The following is a 13,235-nucleotide window of genomic DNA, read 5'->3' as shown; positions in this document are numbered from 1 at the left end:
AGGACAGGACAGACAAGACAGCCAAAGGCAAGCTGTTGGCAGGGCAGCACTCGCTCCAGAGGCCCCAGGGAGGACCTGTTTCTTGCCTCTTCCAGCTTTTGGTGGCCACTGGCATTCCTGGGCTTGTGGCCACACCACTTTCTCATCCTGTGTCAAATCCCCCTCTGCCTCCCTCTTACAAGGACACCTGAGATTGCATTTAGGGCCCACCTGAGTAATCTAAAACCATCTCCACATCTCAAAATCCTTGACTTGGTTACATATGCAGACCTTTTTCCATATAAAGAGCAACATTCATAGGTTCCAGGGAACAGAACCTTGAAATCTTTGGTGGCCACTATTCAGCAAGCCACAGGTGCTAAAGGAAGTCTTGCTCTGTCAATAGAAATATTGCATTTCTCATTGGCAATTAACCTGGTGAAACAGCTTCTATTGTGTAGTATATTTGTGAGGTCTTTTTCCCTCAGGATTTCATGTACATTTTAGGATTTAAGTTCCTTGAGAGCAAACCATGGTACTCAAACTTCCCTGGTCACTTCAATGTGCTCTCATTATGCCGGCCCATGTGTGGGTGGCCTGAGTTTTGGGAGATGAGTGGGTTTTGCCCTACATCCCGTTTTATGCCACGCTTCCCGGGGTTCTGGAATAATAGGCACCAACAGCTACACTCGGTGTGTAGCACCAACAGTGCTGGGCGCAGTGGCTCACTCCTGTAATCCCAGCACTTTGGGAGGCCGAGGTGGGCGGATCATTTGAGGTAAGGGGTTTGAGACCAGCCTGACCAACATGGTGAAACCCCATCTCTACTAAAATACAAAAATTAGCCAAGTGTGATGGCGAGCACCTGTAATCTCAGCTACTCAGGGGGCTGAGGCAGGAGAATCACTTGAACCCTGGAGGTGGATGTTGCAGTGAGCCAAGATCGTGCCACTGCTCTCCAGCCTGGGCGACAGAGCGAGACTCCCTCTCAAAAAAAAAAAAAAAAAAAGATGTGGAAAACTGAGGCACAGAGAGAATCAACCCAGAATTCACACTTGGAGCCATTATTCATGCTGCCTCGCCACTAACACACAACTATTATAATTTAATTCTCTTAATCCTGTCAGTTGTTTCACAGGTAAGGAAACTAGGCGCTGGCAAGGCACCAGGGCTGTGAGATTCTGAAGCCTGTGCTCCTCACCGCCGTGCTTAGCTCAGTTATTGAAGCTGAGCTTTTCCTTTTTCACCCCCATCATTTCTACGTTGCAAGGCTCACCTCTGACCTCAGATGAGACACCAGTCGTCAAAATGGCCAACTCCCCCTGGACACCAGAAAATTTTATTTCCACATAATATTAAAGAGGAGACAGAATATCTTTTAAATACACATTATTTTGCAGCGATAAAAAAAAGGAATGTGTTTAGGTTAACAGCTAAAGATAAACCAACAGGAGCTATTTTTGTTTGAAAACTAAAGCAATTTAATAAAACAGATTTAGAGTTCTATTCCTTTGAGGCCTTGTAAAACTATTAGAAAAGAAGAAAGAAGGATCAAAAGGACTACGCTTTAATGTGCAATTTTGTTACATAAGATTGTATTCATAATTAAGAAATGTTGCTTTATACTAAACCTGAAAACTTCCCATAGAAAGTAATAGAAAATTCACCGGGCTTTTGGAATTGGATGGACCTAGTTGGAATCTTGAGTTTCTAGCTTCGTAGCTATATGTTCTGGATAAGTTGCTTTACTTCCTTGAGGCTCAATCAACTCCTTAATAAAATACAGTGGGACTTTAAAAACCACATAACCTGGCCGGGTGCAGTGGCTCACACCTGTAATCCCAACACTTTAGGAGGCCAAGGTGGGCAGATCACTTGAGGTTGGGAGTGCGAGACCAGCCTGGACAACATGGCAAAAACCCATCTCTACTAAAAATACAAAAATTAGCCTGGCATGGTGGCACATGCCTGTAATCCCAGCTACTCAGGAGGCTGAGGCAGAAGAATTGCTTGAACCCGGGAGGCAGAGGTTGCAGTGAGCCGAGATCGTGCCACTGCACTCCAGCCTGGATGACAGAGCAAGACTCTGTCTCAAACAAACAAACAAACAAACAAACAAAACAAAACATCACATAACCTGCGCCAAGCCACTGCATCATGTCTGGCACCCACTGAGTGAGTGTCCATGCTAAGGTCGAAGCAAACATGTCCACAATTAGACCTATCATCACTGATCTCATTTCCTTTACATTCTTTGAGAAAAACTTTTGTTCCTTTTTATCACTGGCATCTAATGAGAGTAGACACATCTTAAGATACTTTGATCAGAGGAAACTTTGTTCTCTGGCATTTCCTTTAAGACCATCTGCAATATCTGCAATGGGTTAAGGAATTAATAATAAGAAGAGGTTTCTTCTGGTGAGGGTGGGACAGGACGGCTGGTGAGGACAGTCCACAGTCTCTTTGGGAGCAACCGTATTTAGAGCACTGTATTTAGTCAAGAACGGGTGACCACACACAGCAACGCCGGGCTGAGCCACGTATCTCTAGACATGTCCACTAGAAGAGAGCTCCTGATGTTGGTGGCGCTATTCTCCTTCTGAGCGGTTGGCTGATGGAACATCCCATCCTCTCTGACCTTTCCCATCACTAACACCCACAGCCCCTCTCCCTCCCACGGACCAAGGAGGCTTCCAAGGTGGAGGTACATTAGGAAACTGCTGTCCCTAGAAGGAGCCAAGAGGTAAATTAGCAAATGGGATTCATTGGCCATTGGCTCAATCCAATTGGGCTGGATGGAGCCCCTGCCTGGCCAACTGGTGGCTGAGTTGCCCACCCAGGCAGTATACACCCTTCCATTTGTGATTGTGCTGCCACGTGCAAACCATCTTTACATGCTTGACCTCATTCAGTTCAGATGAACACTGTACAGTAGGGAGGGCAGTGATCATTGAGCTCATTTTACAAAGGCCAGGCTGGGGTCTAACCTGTACCTAACCACGTACATAACAGTAGTAACAGGAGGGTCAGGACCAGAATCCAAGTCTTCCTACCAGGAAGCCCTTGAGCCCATCTCTATCTGGCTCCATGTTTCAGCTAAAACTGGTGAATTATGAATAGATCACAGAGATGCCAACGAAATAGAAGCTACACCACCACCACCACCACCAAAAATAAGAAGTATCAAGGTATCAGTTCAGGGGTGAAATAATGGATCCATAGTCATTGAGAGCCCAGGATCCTATCTTTTTACTCCATTGTCCTAGACTTGGTTCAGGTCTCAAAGACAGCTCTGAGTCCAAAGTGGCTGTGGAACAAGCCATTGCATTAGTATTCCAGCAGCCAAAAAGGAGAAAGGGAGGAAGAAGGGCCCATCCTGTCCCTTTTAAGGATCCTTCCAGCAATGCTGGCCTCTGTCACCATCGTGTCACTGACGCTGACGTCTTGAAGATTTTATGTCCCAGACTTCAAAGTACAAAAATTATTGCTAGTCCTCTCTTTACTTGGCTCAGACTCGAAAGCACAGCTGTGAAGAGTCCAGTCTCAGTGAGACCATGAGGGCTGGTGCCTGTCTCTGCCTCCCACCAGCTGGGTGACCTTAGGCAGGGCCTCCCTGCCTCAGTTTCCTTATCTGCGAAAAGGGGATAATGATACCATTACCCTCCGTGGAGGCTGCTGTGAGTTCTTGGGGAGTAAGGGCTGAAGGATTTGCCGCTGCACACGCTCTCTCTTGCCCCTCCTCCCACCTACCCCCATGGCTCCTTCCCAGGCTGGGCTCCTGCTGCCTCTCCCTCTACCCATCCTTTACAGCGTAGGTCTCAAAAGGAGGGTCAAGAATTGCCTGGGGATGTTCGTATCACAGATTCCTGGTCCTTCTCCCGTAGGTTCTGATGCACTGGACCTGGAATCCAGCCCAGGAGTCTGCATTTTATTTTTAGTTTTTAGTTTTTTTTGTTTTGACACAGAGTCTCACTCTTTTACCCAGGCTGGGGTGCAGTGATGTGATCTCGGCTCACTGCAACCTTCACCTCCTGGGTTCAAGCAATTCTCCTGCCTCAGCCTCCCGAGTAGCTGGGATTACAGGCATGCCCTACCATGCCCAGCTAATTTTTTTTTTTTTTTTTTTTTAGTAGAGGCAAGGTTTCACCATGTTGGCCAGGCTGGTCTCAAACTCCTGACCTCAGGTGATCCTCCTGCCTCGGCCTCCCAAAGTGCTGGGATTACAGGCATGAGCCACTGCACCAGGCCAGGGTCTGCATTTTAAACGGCCTCTCCTGCTTGCTCATGTTTGAGAATCCATCCTTTCTCTTCTCCTGGACTCCCCCGTCCATCCTCTGGCTTCACTGTGACACAGATGAGACCTGCACGGGGGAGCTCCCTCACGGTGTGACGGTGTGTGTGTTTCCGGCAGTGGCGCAGGAGCTCTCCAATGTCAGGCCTGGGTACCTGCCACCTCTGCCTGTGGGGCCCGGCACAGAGCAGGGCACTAAGCAAACCTCCAGAACATTTGTGTACTCAGCTCAGGGTGAGGGAGAGAACTCTAAAGATCCAGGCATCTGGAAGGCTTCGGGAATGAGACATTGACAGCTATGTTTCCCTATAGACAGAATTTGAAGAAAGCTTGGGCAGAGGCAACCCTTTTGAAAGAATCCCAGACTCTTTGAATTACTTGGTTTCTGAGATTCCTCATGTACGTCTGGGTTATGTATGTACTTGTTAAACAGACTATGAAACGGCTGAACCTCTTCCTCATGCCTGAGGTCATCAGGAGGAGCATAACATCATCACATGCGGCATCCCATGTGGGACGCTGTGGCTGCTGCAGTGTCTGGCACATGAAGAGCACACGGTGAGTTCTCAAGTCTGCTTCTCAAAGACCGTCCCTCTTGCTCAAAGGTATTTCTGCTGCTGACAGTCTTTCTTCCTTCCTGTTTCTAGTATGTTGTAAGCATGAAAACCAAACAAATGTGTTTGGAATGTGTGAATGTGTGTGATATGATCAAGCAGGATGTGCATGAGGGACTCTGGGGCTCTCCGTGGGTGGAGAATGCGGATGTCGGCTTCTGGCCTTGCAACACATCTCAGGTCCTTTGTGTTTGTTCTCAGTCATGGTCCAGAGGGTTGCGGGATCGCTGTGGTCCAGGTGGGGTCCTGCTAGTGGGCTTTACCATCTCTACAACCAGCGGTGCATGCATCTGGCCAATAATTTAACATCAAACTACACATCTACCGACTTCATGTACCTAAGAGGTGGAATGATAGCAAGAACTCCACCGTGAAAACCCCTAACCTCTGAGCCTTCAGAGACCGATTTGAATAATAAGTCCATCTCCTGCGTGGCCTGCCTTACTTCAGTTAAACTCCTTCTTTATTGAAAAAAAACAAACAAAAAAACTCAGAACAGAAAAAACGAACAAAATCCCTTCGATTAGTGATTAATCATCTCCCCCTAGTGGTCAAAGAGTGTATAGGAAAAGTATCAAAGCAAAAACAAAACTCCCAAATGCTCTTCACAAAAAACCTACACCCAGCCTGGGCAATGCAGCGTGACCCTTGTCTCAACTAAAAATAAAAAAATTAGCAGGGCCTAGTCCCAGCTCCTCGGGAGGCTGAGGTGGGAAGACAGCTTGAGCTCAGGAGTTCGAGGCTGCAGTGAGCCATGATTGTACTGTTGCACTCCAACCTGGGGGACACAGCAAGACCTCATCTCCAAAAAAACAAAAACAAACAACAGAAAAGCCGTGGGCACCGCTGGCATGATCAGTGGTTTAGTCCAGCCCTTATGTCATCTTCTACCTAATTTTCCAAGATGGCCAGATCTTCCACAAATTCCAAAGTGTAGCTTTAAATCCCAAAGCCTAGAAGAGCACTTGTGTTTAGCACATGAGTGTCTACTGGTCAGCAGATCCCCCGCCTTGGACTTCTGAGGCACACAGGTGGGCTCCCACGACTGCCCCCGGGGCCAGCTCACCTGGACGCACACAGCCTCCCTCCACCCTAACAATGAGAACACTCTGAAACACTCTCACAGGGGTCTGGCACCTGTAGGAGGAAAAGAGGAGAAAGGAGGGTACAGAGGGCAGCCTATGAGGGGACCCGGGGTCGGGGGTAGCTAGCCGAGGCACCCAGTGCTGGGGACCCCACCTCCACAGCAGTCCTCTATGGAAGCCTCTCACCTGGGAACCCCCAGCTTGAGATGGTGGGGGAGCTGTGGGTTTACAAACCACCCCACTTTACAACATGCGGTGGAGGGTGCTGTGTAAGAGAAAGAGACATACAATTTGATTTATTCCAAAGGCCACGACACCTTTTTTTACAAAGGCATTTTATTTTAGTAAACAAAATACTGGTTCTTTTATTTATTTTTCTAATTTCAATTTTAATTTTTTTTTTTTTTGAGACAGAGTCTTGCTCTGTTGCCCAGACTGGAGTGCAGTGGTGCAATCTAGGCTCACAGCAACCTCTACCTCCCGGGTTCAAGCAGAGAATTCCTGCCTCAGCCTCCTGAGTAGCTGGGATTACAGACGTGCACCACTACACCTGGCTAATTTTTGTATTTGTAGTAGAGATGGGGTTTTACCATGTTGGCCAGGCTGGTCTCAGACTCCCGACCTCAGGCGATCCACTTGCCTTGGCCTCCCTAAGTGCTGGGGTTTCAGGTAAGAGCCAGCATACCCGGCCAGGACTGGTTCTTTTAAAAACATGGACAAATTCACACTATTGTAAGTGCAAGGTCTAGGTTGGGAGTTTATCCTCTGACAATGTATTCAATAATTAAGTATTTCTTCTCTTTCTTCTCAGCTGGAGTCCACTCAAGCTGACATTTACATGGCAGAATCTAGAAGGGAAAACCAAAGGGATGAGTAGGAAATGTTTGATAAGAGTATACCTGAGGTTTACTGCTCAGCATAAAGACCTCTGCTCAGCCATTTAAACTTAACAAGTGGACACCACTCAAGTTGATTGCTCAAGTCTATTTATTAACAAATGTATCACAGTTTCCCTTCCATCTGAAACACCCCACCCCCCTTTTATTTTTTACTTTTTTTGAAACAGAGTCTGCACTCCAGGCTGGAGTGCAGTGGCACAATCTTGGCTCACTGCAGCTTCTGCTTCCCAGGTTCAAGTGATTCTCACGCCTCGGCCTCCCGAGTAACTGGGATTACCGGTGCGTGCCAGCACGCCCAGCTAATTTTTATATTTTTAGTACAGACAGGGTTTCACCATGTTGGCCAGACTGGTCTCGAACTCCTGACCTCAAGTGATCCACCCGCCTCGGCCTCCCAAAGTGCTGGGATTACAGGCATGAGCCACCGCACCCAGCCTGAAAACCCTTTTAGTTTGAAGGAAGTCTCTAGTCTTTAAAAAGCTGCCAGCCTACAGAGGAAGCCCAGCTCCCTGAGCTGCTTCTAAGCCATCCAGCCCTGACTTAACTGCAGGTCTCTGGTGATGCTTGTGGGAGGGACGACGCCTTTATGATCTTCCATCTCATCTTTTCTTCCTTTGATCAGTTTAGCACACAAAATGGGGATTGTCAGGAATATAAATTCAATCAGCAACATTTTAATCTAAACTGCCTTCCCTCACCCTTTTTAATTTCTCTCCTCCCCATCGTAATGCCTACTCCTAAATTTCAGTCAATAAAACACCTTAAAAAAAAAAAAAGAAAGTAAGTAACTTCTTCTATCTAGCAAAAGCCTACAGTTCACTGAGGACCAGCAAGTGAGCAGATGCCAGAAGGGGTGAGTAACAGAGAGCGAAGCGTCCCTGCGAGCTCACTTGCCTGTATTCGGGAAGGTAGTGCAGCTTGGGCTTGGCCGTGCTGATTGAATGCATTTGACCTGGGATCGATTTCTGGTTCTGTTCTTCACCATGTAGAGTGAGCCATTCTTTCAATCTGAACATGCCTCACAGAGTCATCAGGGCTGAATAACACGGTTGTGCATGAAATGCTTAGCAAAGTCCCCAGCACAGAATAATCACTCAGTAGGTGTTGCTACTATTCCTCATCAGTAGGCCTTTAGCCTCAATAAGCCTGACGGCACTGCAAAGGTATTCCTACTGACAGAAGCGTGGAATCTCAGAGTGGGCTGGGTTTGGGAGGCCACTTAGCCCAGTGGTTCCTACCTGTTGCTGAGAAGACAACCTAAGGATTATCTAATGGGTTTTCAAAAGAGCAGAGGCTGGGCACAGTGGCTCACGCCTGTAACCTCAGCACTTCAGGAGGCTGCGGTGAAAGTATTGCTTGAGCCCAGGAGCACAAGACCAGCCTGGGCAACACAGCAAGACCCCTTCTCTACTAAAAATTGTTTTAAAAACCTCGCCGGCATGGTGGCATGCTCTTGTAGTCCTGGCTACTCGGGAGGCTGAGGTGGGAGGACTGCCTGAGCCCAGGAGGACGAGGCTGCAGTGAGCCGAGATTGTGCCACTGCACCTCTCTAGCCTAGCTGACAGAGTAGGATCCCATATCCTAAAAACAACAACAAAAAACCCAGACACCCAAACCTAACCAGAGCCATTATGGAATCTCTCTGGGCTGAAGCCTGGGAATCTTCATTTAAACAAACACCTGGGCAATTCTGATCATTAGCCAGGTTTGGGAACCACTGACCTAGAACCCCACCATCACCACATTTGAATCCTTTTTTTTTTAGACAGGGTCTCGCTCTGTCACTCAGGCTGGAGTGCAGTGGTGTGATCATGGCTCACTGCAGCCTTGAACTCCTGGGCTCAAGCCATCCTCCACCTCAGTCTCCCGAGTAGCTGAGACTACAGGCATGTGCCACCACACCCAATAAGCGTGAGGCTAAGCTTTTTTTTTTTTTTAAGTTTTTGTAGAGATGGGGTCTCACTATGTTGCCCAGGCTGGTCTTGAACTCATCAGCTCAAATGATCCTCCCACCTCTGCCTCCCAAAGCACTGGGATTACAGGCATGAGTCACCACACCTTGCTGAATCCTCTGATTTTTAAAGTACAGCACTCAACCTGCAAAGTGAAGAAACGGCATCAACACACTGGAATCAAGGTAATTGTGAATTGTCATGTGTTAAATCTGTAACAGGGGCTTACCAGTAACTTTCTGGTGCTTTGATGTACTGTAACTCCCCAAGTATGTTCTAAGCCCGCCAGTGTGTACTGTGATAGGCACTGGGTGACAAGGATGACTGCACCCTCAAGCCTAGTGAGGAGGTCCTTGGGAAGAACCTAATAAGCAAGGCCAAAGGCCATGGTGGCAGAGGAATGGCCTGTAGGGGGATGGGGAGTGGAGAGAAGTGGCAAATGAGGTCTGGGTTAAGACCAGACTGGGAAGGGATTTATTTGTCATACCATGGAGTCAGACTTTATCTTAAAGATAACAGGGTTTCTTAATCTTAGAATTTCAAATGACCTTTAAGATATGGGATCCTACTCTGTCACCTAGGCTAGAGTGGGGCAGTGGCACAATCTTGGCTCACTGCAGCCTCAGCCTCCTGGGCTCCATAAATCCTCCCACCCCAGCCTCCCGAGTAGCCAGGACTACAAAAGCATGCCACCACATTGGCTAGATTTGTAAAACAATGTTTAGTAGAGAAGGGGTCTTGCTGTGTTGCCCAGGCTGGTCTTGTGCTCCTGGACGCCTCACTTCTGCAAACTTCTCCCCACACACAAACGCAGATGGTTTTAGCATGTGTGCTTCTCTGGGAAGAAGGTCCACAGCTGTCATTAAGTCCTCAATTTTTAACCCAATACCTGTCAAGAACCACTGCCACTGCAGGTTTCGAGAAGGATGAACTCATCCTCCGTGCGCCTTGGCTCAGCAGCACTCAGATCCCAGGACCAGGATCTGCACACCTGGCCCTTTATGGAGCGGTTCTACCTTAGAACAGGTGAGAGGCCACATGCCCCCACTCAGCCCTTCAGACCCGAAGGACAGGGAAGTCTCAGACCTCTCTCGTTCACTGGTCGGTCACCCCAACCCACTGGCCAGCTCCCACTCGCAAGGCCGGGTACTGTGGACTCACCTTCAGTTATCTTTTTTCTCTGATTGCTTCTTCCTTTCAGCCTCCAGTTTTTGTTGTTTTGCTTCCAATCTTTTTCTTTGGTATATTTTCACTCCAGCAAATGCCAGGCAGAGAATTAATGTTTTTGCTGCCAAGATATACAGCAGCAGGGGCACGTGCTCAAGAACCTTCAAGAAGAAGGAAGCCATGTTTACTAAATGTTCCATCACTGACATGGGAGGTTTCTCTTATGTTCCTTCAGTCAACAAATATTTACTTAGCACCTATTCTGCAACAGGCACGAGGATGGGGGCTGGGGCTACATGGGAGACCAGGCAGAAAAGGTCTCTATCCACATAGGACCAACAGTCAAGTTACAGCTCTGCTCTTTGCTGCTTGCTTGCGACTGGCTTCATGGAGGGGATCACCAGTCATCTACAGGCGTGATAACTCTGGTCTCTCACAGCTCAACCGTGCAACCTGCTGATCACCCAGGCCCTTGCTTCTGAGGCAGCAGCCAGATCCAGTGAAAGGAGCTGGAGCCCGGAGGCCTGGGTCACAGCTCTACTTTGCCACCGACTGACTGTGTGACCTGGGTCAGGCAATGAGCTCCTTTCTTTCTTGCTTTCTGAGCTCCCGCCCCTTCATCTGCAAAGTAAGAGTGAATCAGACCTTGCTTCTGGAAACTGCAGCTTTAGTATTCTGGGATTTTCTTTTGCTTCTAGAGACTCATTAGCAATGGCAATTGACGGTAAAATAAAACACAACAGAAGTCAAAACATTAAAACATAGCTACTTCCTAACTGCTCTTGCAACTCCATTCACTAAAATAAAGTCTAGGGAAAAACTATGGATTTGAATTACTCACTCTTTGCACTAGTAGGTTTTTTTGTGTGTGTGAAATTCTATATATTGCAATAGTACCTCAAAGCAAATATTAGTTCCATACATATGGTTAGTATGACCTGAATGATAATCATGTACTTTTTGTGTGATTAAAAATTCCCTCCCAAATAGTGAAAAGGTATGCTTTGGTTGAGCAATCATTATTTTAGAGGACCAGGTAGGATTTTATCCCAATGAAATCCTTATTTCTGCCAATCACTTATTATATGAAATACGAATGAGATTCCACTACGGGGGATACATGTGCACCTCCCTCTTATAGTCTAACCGAAGTTGATCTGAACCTAGTTAGTGTGTGCAACATGTTCATAGGACCAGGGGGTGGAAAGAACTTTCAAGGGGACCTAATCGACCCGCTGTTTATATGAGCAAGGAAAGTAGAGCTCCTGGAGGTTGAGCGGTTGAGGCGTCCCACAGCTCCCTCGTGAGGAGCCAGTTGGAAGGACATTCTAACCCCGGGGCCAGTCTCCCTTCCACTGAAGCCTGATTTTCAATAAACTGCAATTCATGAAATCACAATGTATGTAGATAAATGTTCCTATGATTGTATCGAAACTCTTTATGACTCAGAACTAGATGTGGATTTCACACTTAGAAGCTGTAGCATCAGCTGCTGTAGACTGGGAACTCACAGCGTGCAAACTGCCTTACGCGGCTCTTTCCCTTCTGCCCTTAGCCACCTCCAGAAGCAGATGGCTCGTCCTGACTGTGGGGGAGCTGAGAAAATGCAGAGGCAGGGAGGCCAGCAGTCAGCGAGGCAGGGCCCGACCCAGCTCCAAATGCTCCAAAGCCCAACTCTGTAGCATCACACTGTCCTGTACTGTATATGATTCATTCCTCACACCCATCCACTTCACATTTACAATATGCAAATACACTATGGCTCGGCTACTGAATTTTCCAGAGGCAACTGGACTCGCTACCTCTGAAATCATTTAACTGGTTATGTATGGATATTTGCGGAAGGGATATAGCATGATATGATAGAAATACAATGAAAATCATGGGAAGAGGCAGGGATGCAAATACTTAAATCGTTGCAATTCTACTAAAACAGTAAGAACACAAGAACACTCAGTAATTAGCTAATAGTTTTCAACCATGAAATTGTTTTAACAGTAAAGAATAAGCACGACACATGTACTTCAGAAAGATCACTCTGGCATCAGTATAAAAGACTGAAAAAGTTCCGAAAGTGAAACTTTTCAACTTTTTACTCTGGTAAATATAAGTAGCTTTAAACATTGACTTCGTTTCCAGGCTCTTCTTCCCTCAGACCTAGGCTAATCCCATCCCTCCAGTAAACCTTGAAATCCTGTTTCCTTGAAGGTTTGCATTTTAGAGGTGAAGGTTTGGTGCCATGCCTACAAACCAGCTATGAAAAGAATGTGATTGTATAAACTTCTTTTTGTTTACTAGGATTTTCCAGGCTACCTGACGCACTGACTCACACTGGGAAAAGCTACTCTCTTCCAGCTTTCTCAGTCTCTCTGAATAAACCAATGGGGCCCTATTATTATTATTATTTTTCTCAAGACGGAGTCTTGCTCTGTCACCCAGGCTGGAGTACAATGGCACCATCTCGGCTCACTGCAACCTCCTGGGTTCAAGCAATTCTCCTGCCTCAGCCTCCCAAGTAGCTGGGATTACAGGCATGTGCCACCACGCCCAGCTAATTTTTTGTATATTTAGTAGAGGCAGGGTTTCACTATGTTGGCCAGGCTGCTTTCCAACTCCCGACCTCATGATCCGCCCGCCTCGGCCTCCCAAAGTGCTGGGATTACAAGTGTGAGCCACGGCGCCTGGCCAGGGCCCTATTATTAATATAATGAAGACCACATTACTGCCTATAGCTATCTACAATCCAAATAGGAAACTTAGCTTTAGCAATTGCAGGAATGTACTCTCTCATCCAGAGGTTAGAAAATGCGTGGAAATGGAAACATATCAGCCAATGGACGCTGGTGGGAGGTTTCAGTGTTCACTTTGTTTTACAGGCAGTGGAGAGGCACGGCAAGAGGCAGAAGTGTGGACTGAGAAGGATGCAGCACAAGGGCAGCAGGGGTCAAGAACATTCATAGGGTAAAGCGAAAGGCTCCAGAGCCCCTTCCTGCCCCCTCTTAGGCACTAACCTTCAGTGGTGCGAAACCCCTTCCTCCAATTTCCTTTGAACAAATCCCTTACATCTCTTGAAACATACAGACCTTCGGGGAGGAAAATGAATGCTGCCAGGGTAGACTGGATCTACATGAATTTTTTTTTTTGAGACTCCAACCAGGCTGGAGTACTGTGGCATGATCACGGCTTCTCACAGCCTTGATCTCCCAGGTTCAAGCCATCCTCCCACCTTATCATCCCAAGTAGATGGG

At 47.2% G+C, this 13,235-nt stretch overlaps 1 protein-coding gene across 2 annotated transcripts in view; it reads right to left on the bottom strand.

Moving 5' to 3' along the window:
- Positions 1–13,235, bottom strand: part of SMIM11 (small integral membrane protein 11) — a 28,455-nt gene that overhangs the window by 12,024 nt on the left and 3,196 nt on the right. Inside the window, exons 2-3 of one of the 2 annotated variants that reach the window (XM_011999133.1) lie at positions 9,982–10,148; positions 6,286–6,817 (exon numbers count right to left, since the gene is read on the bottom strand). In XM_011999133.1, the coding sequence (XP_011854523.1) occupies positions 9,984–10,148 (165 nt within the window). In that variant the 3' untranslated portion in view covers positions 6,286–6,817; positions 9,982–9,983. Of the gene's footprint in view, positions 1–6,285; positions 6,818–9,981; positions 10,149–13,235 lie in introns of those variants that run through there. The other variant, XR_001008110.1, reaches the window with a different exon arrangement.

The sequence above is a fragment of the Mandrillus leucophaeus genome, unplaced genomic scaffold (assembly GCF_000951045.1).
Source record: "Mandrillus leucophaeus isolate KB7577 unplaced genomic scaffold, Mleu.le_1.0 Scaffold582, whole genome shotgun sequence".
Lineage (NCBI taxonomy): Eukaryota > Metazoa > Chordata > Mammalia > Primates > Cercopithecidae > Mandrillus > Mandrillus leucophaeus.
This window is presented reverse-complemented; position numbering and strand designations above follow the sequence as displayed.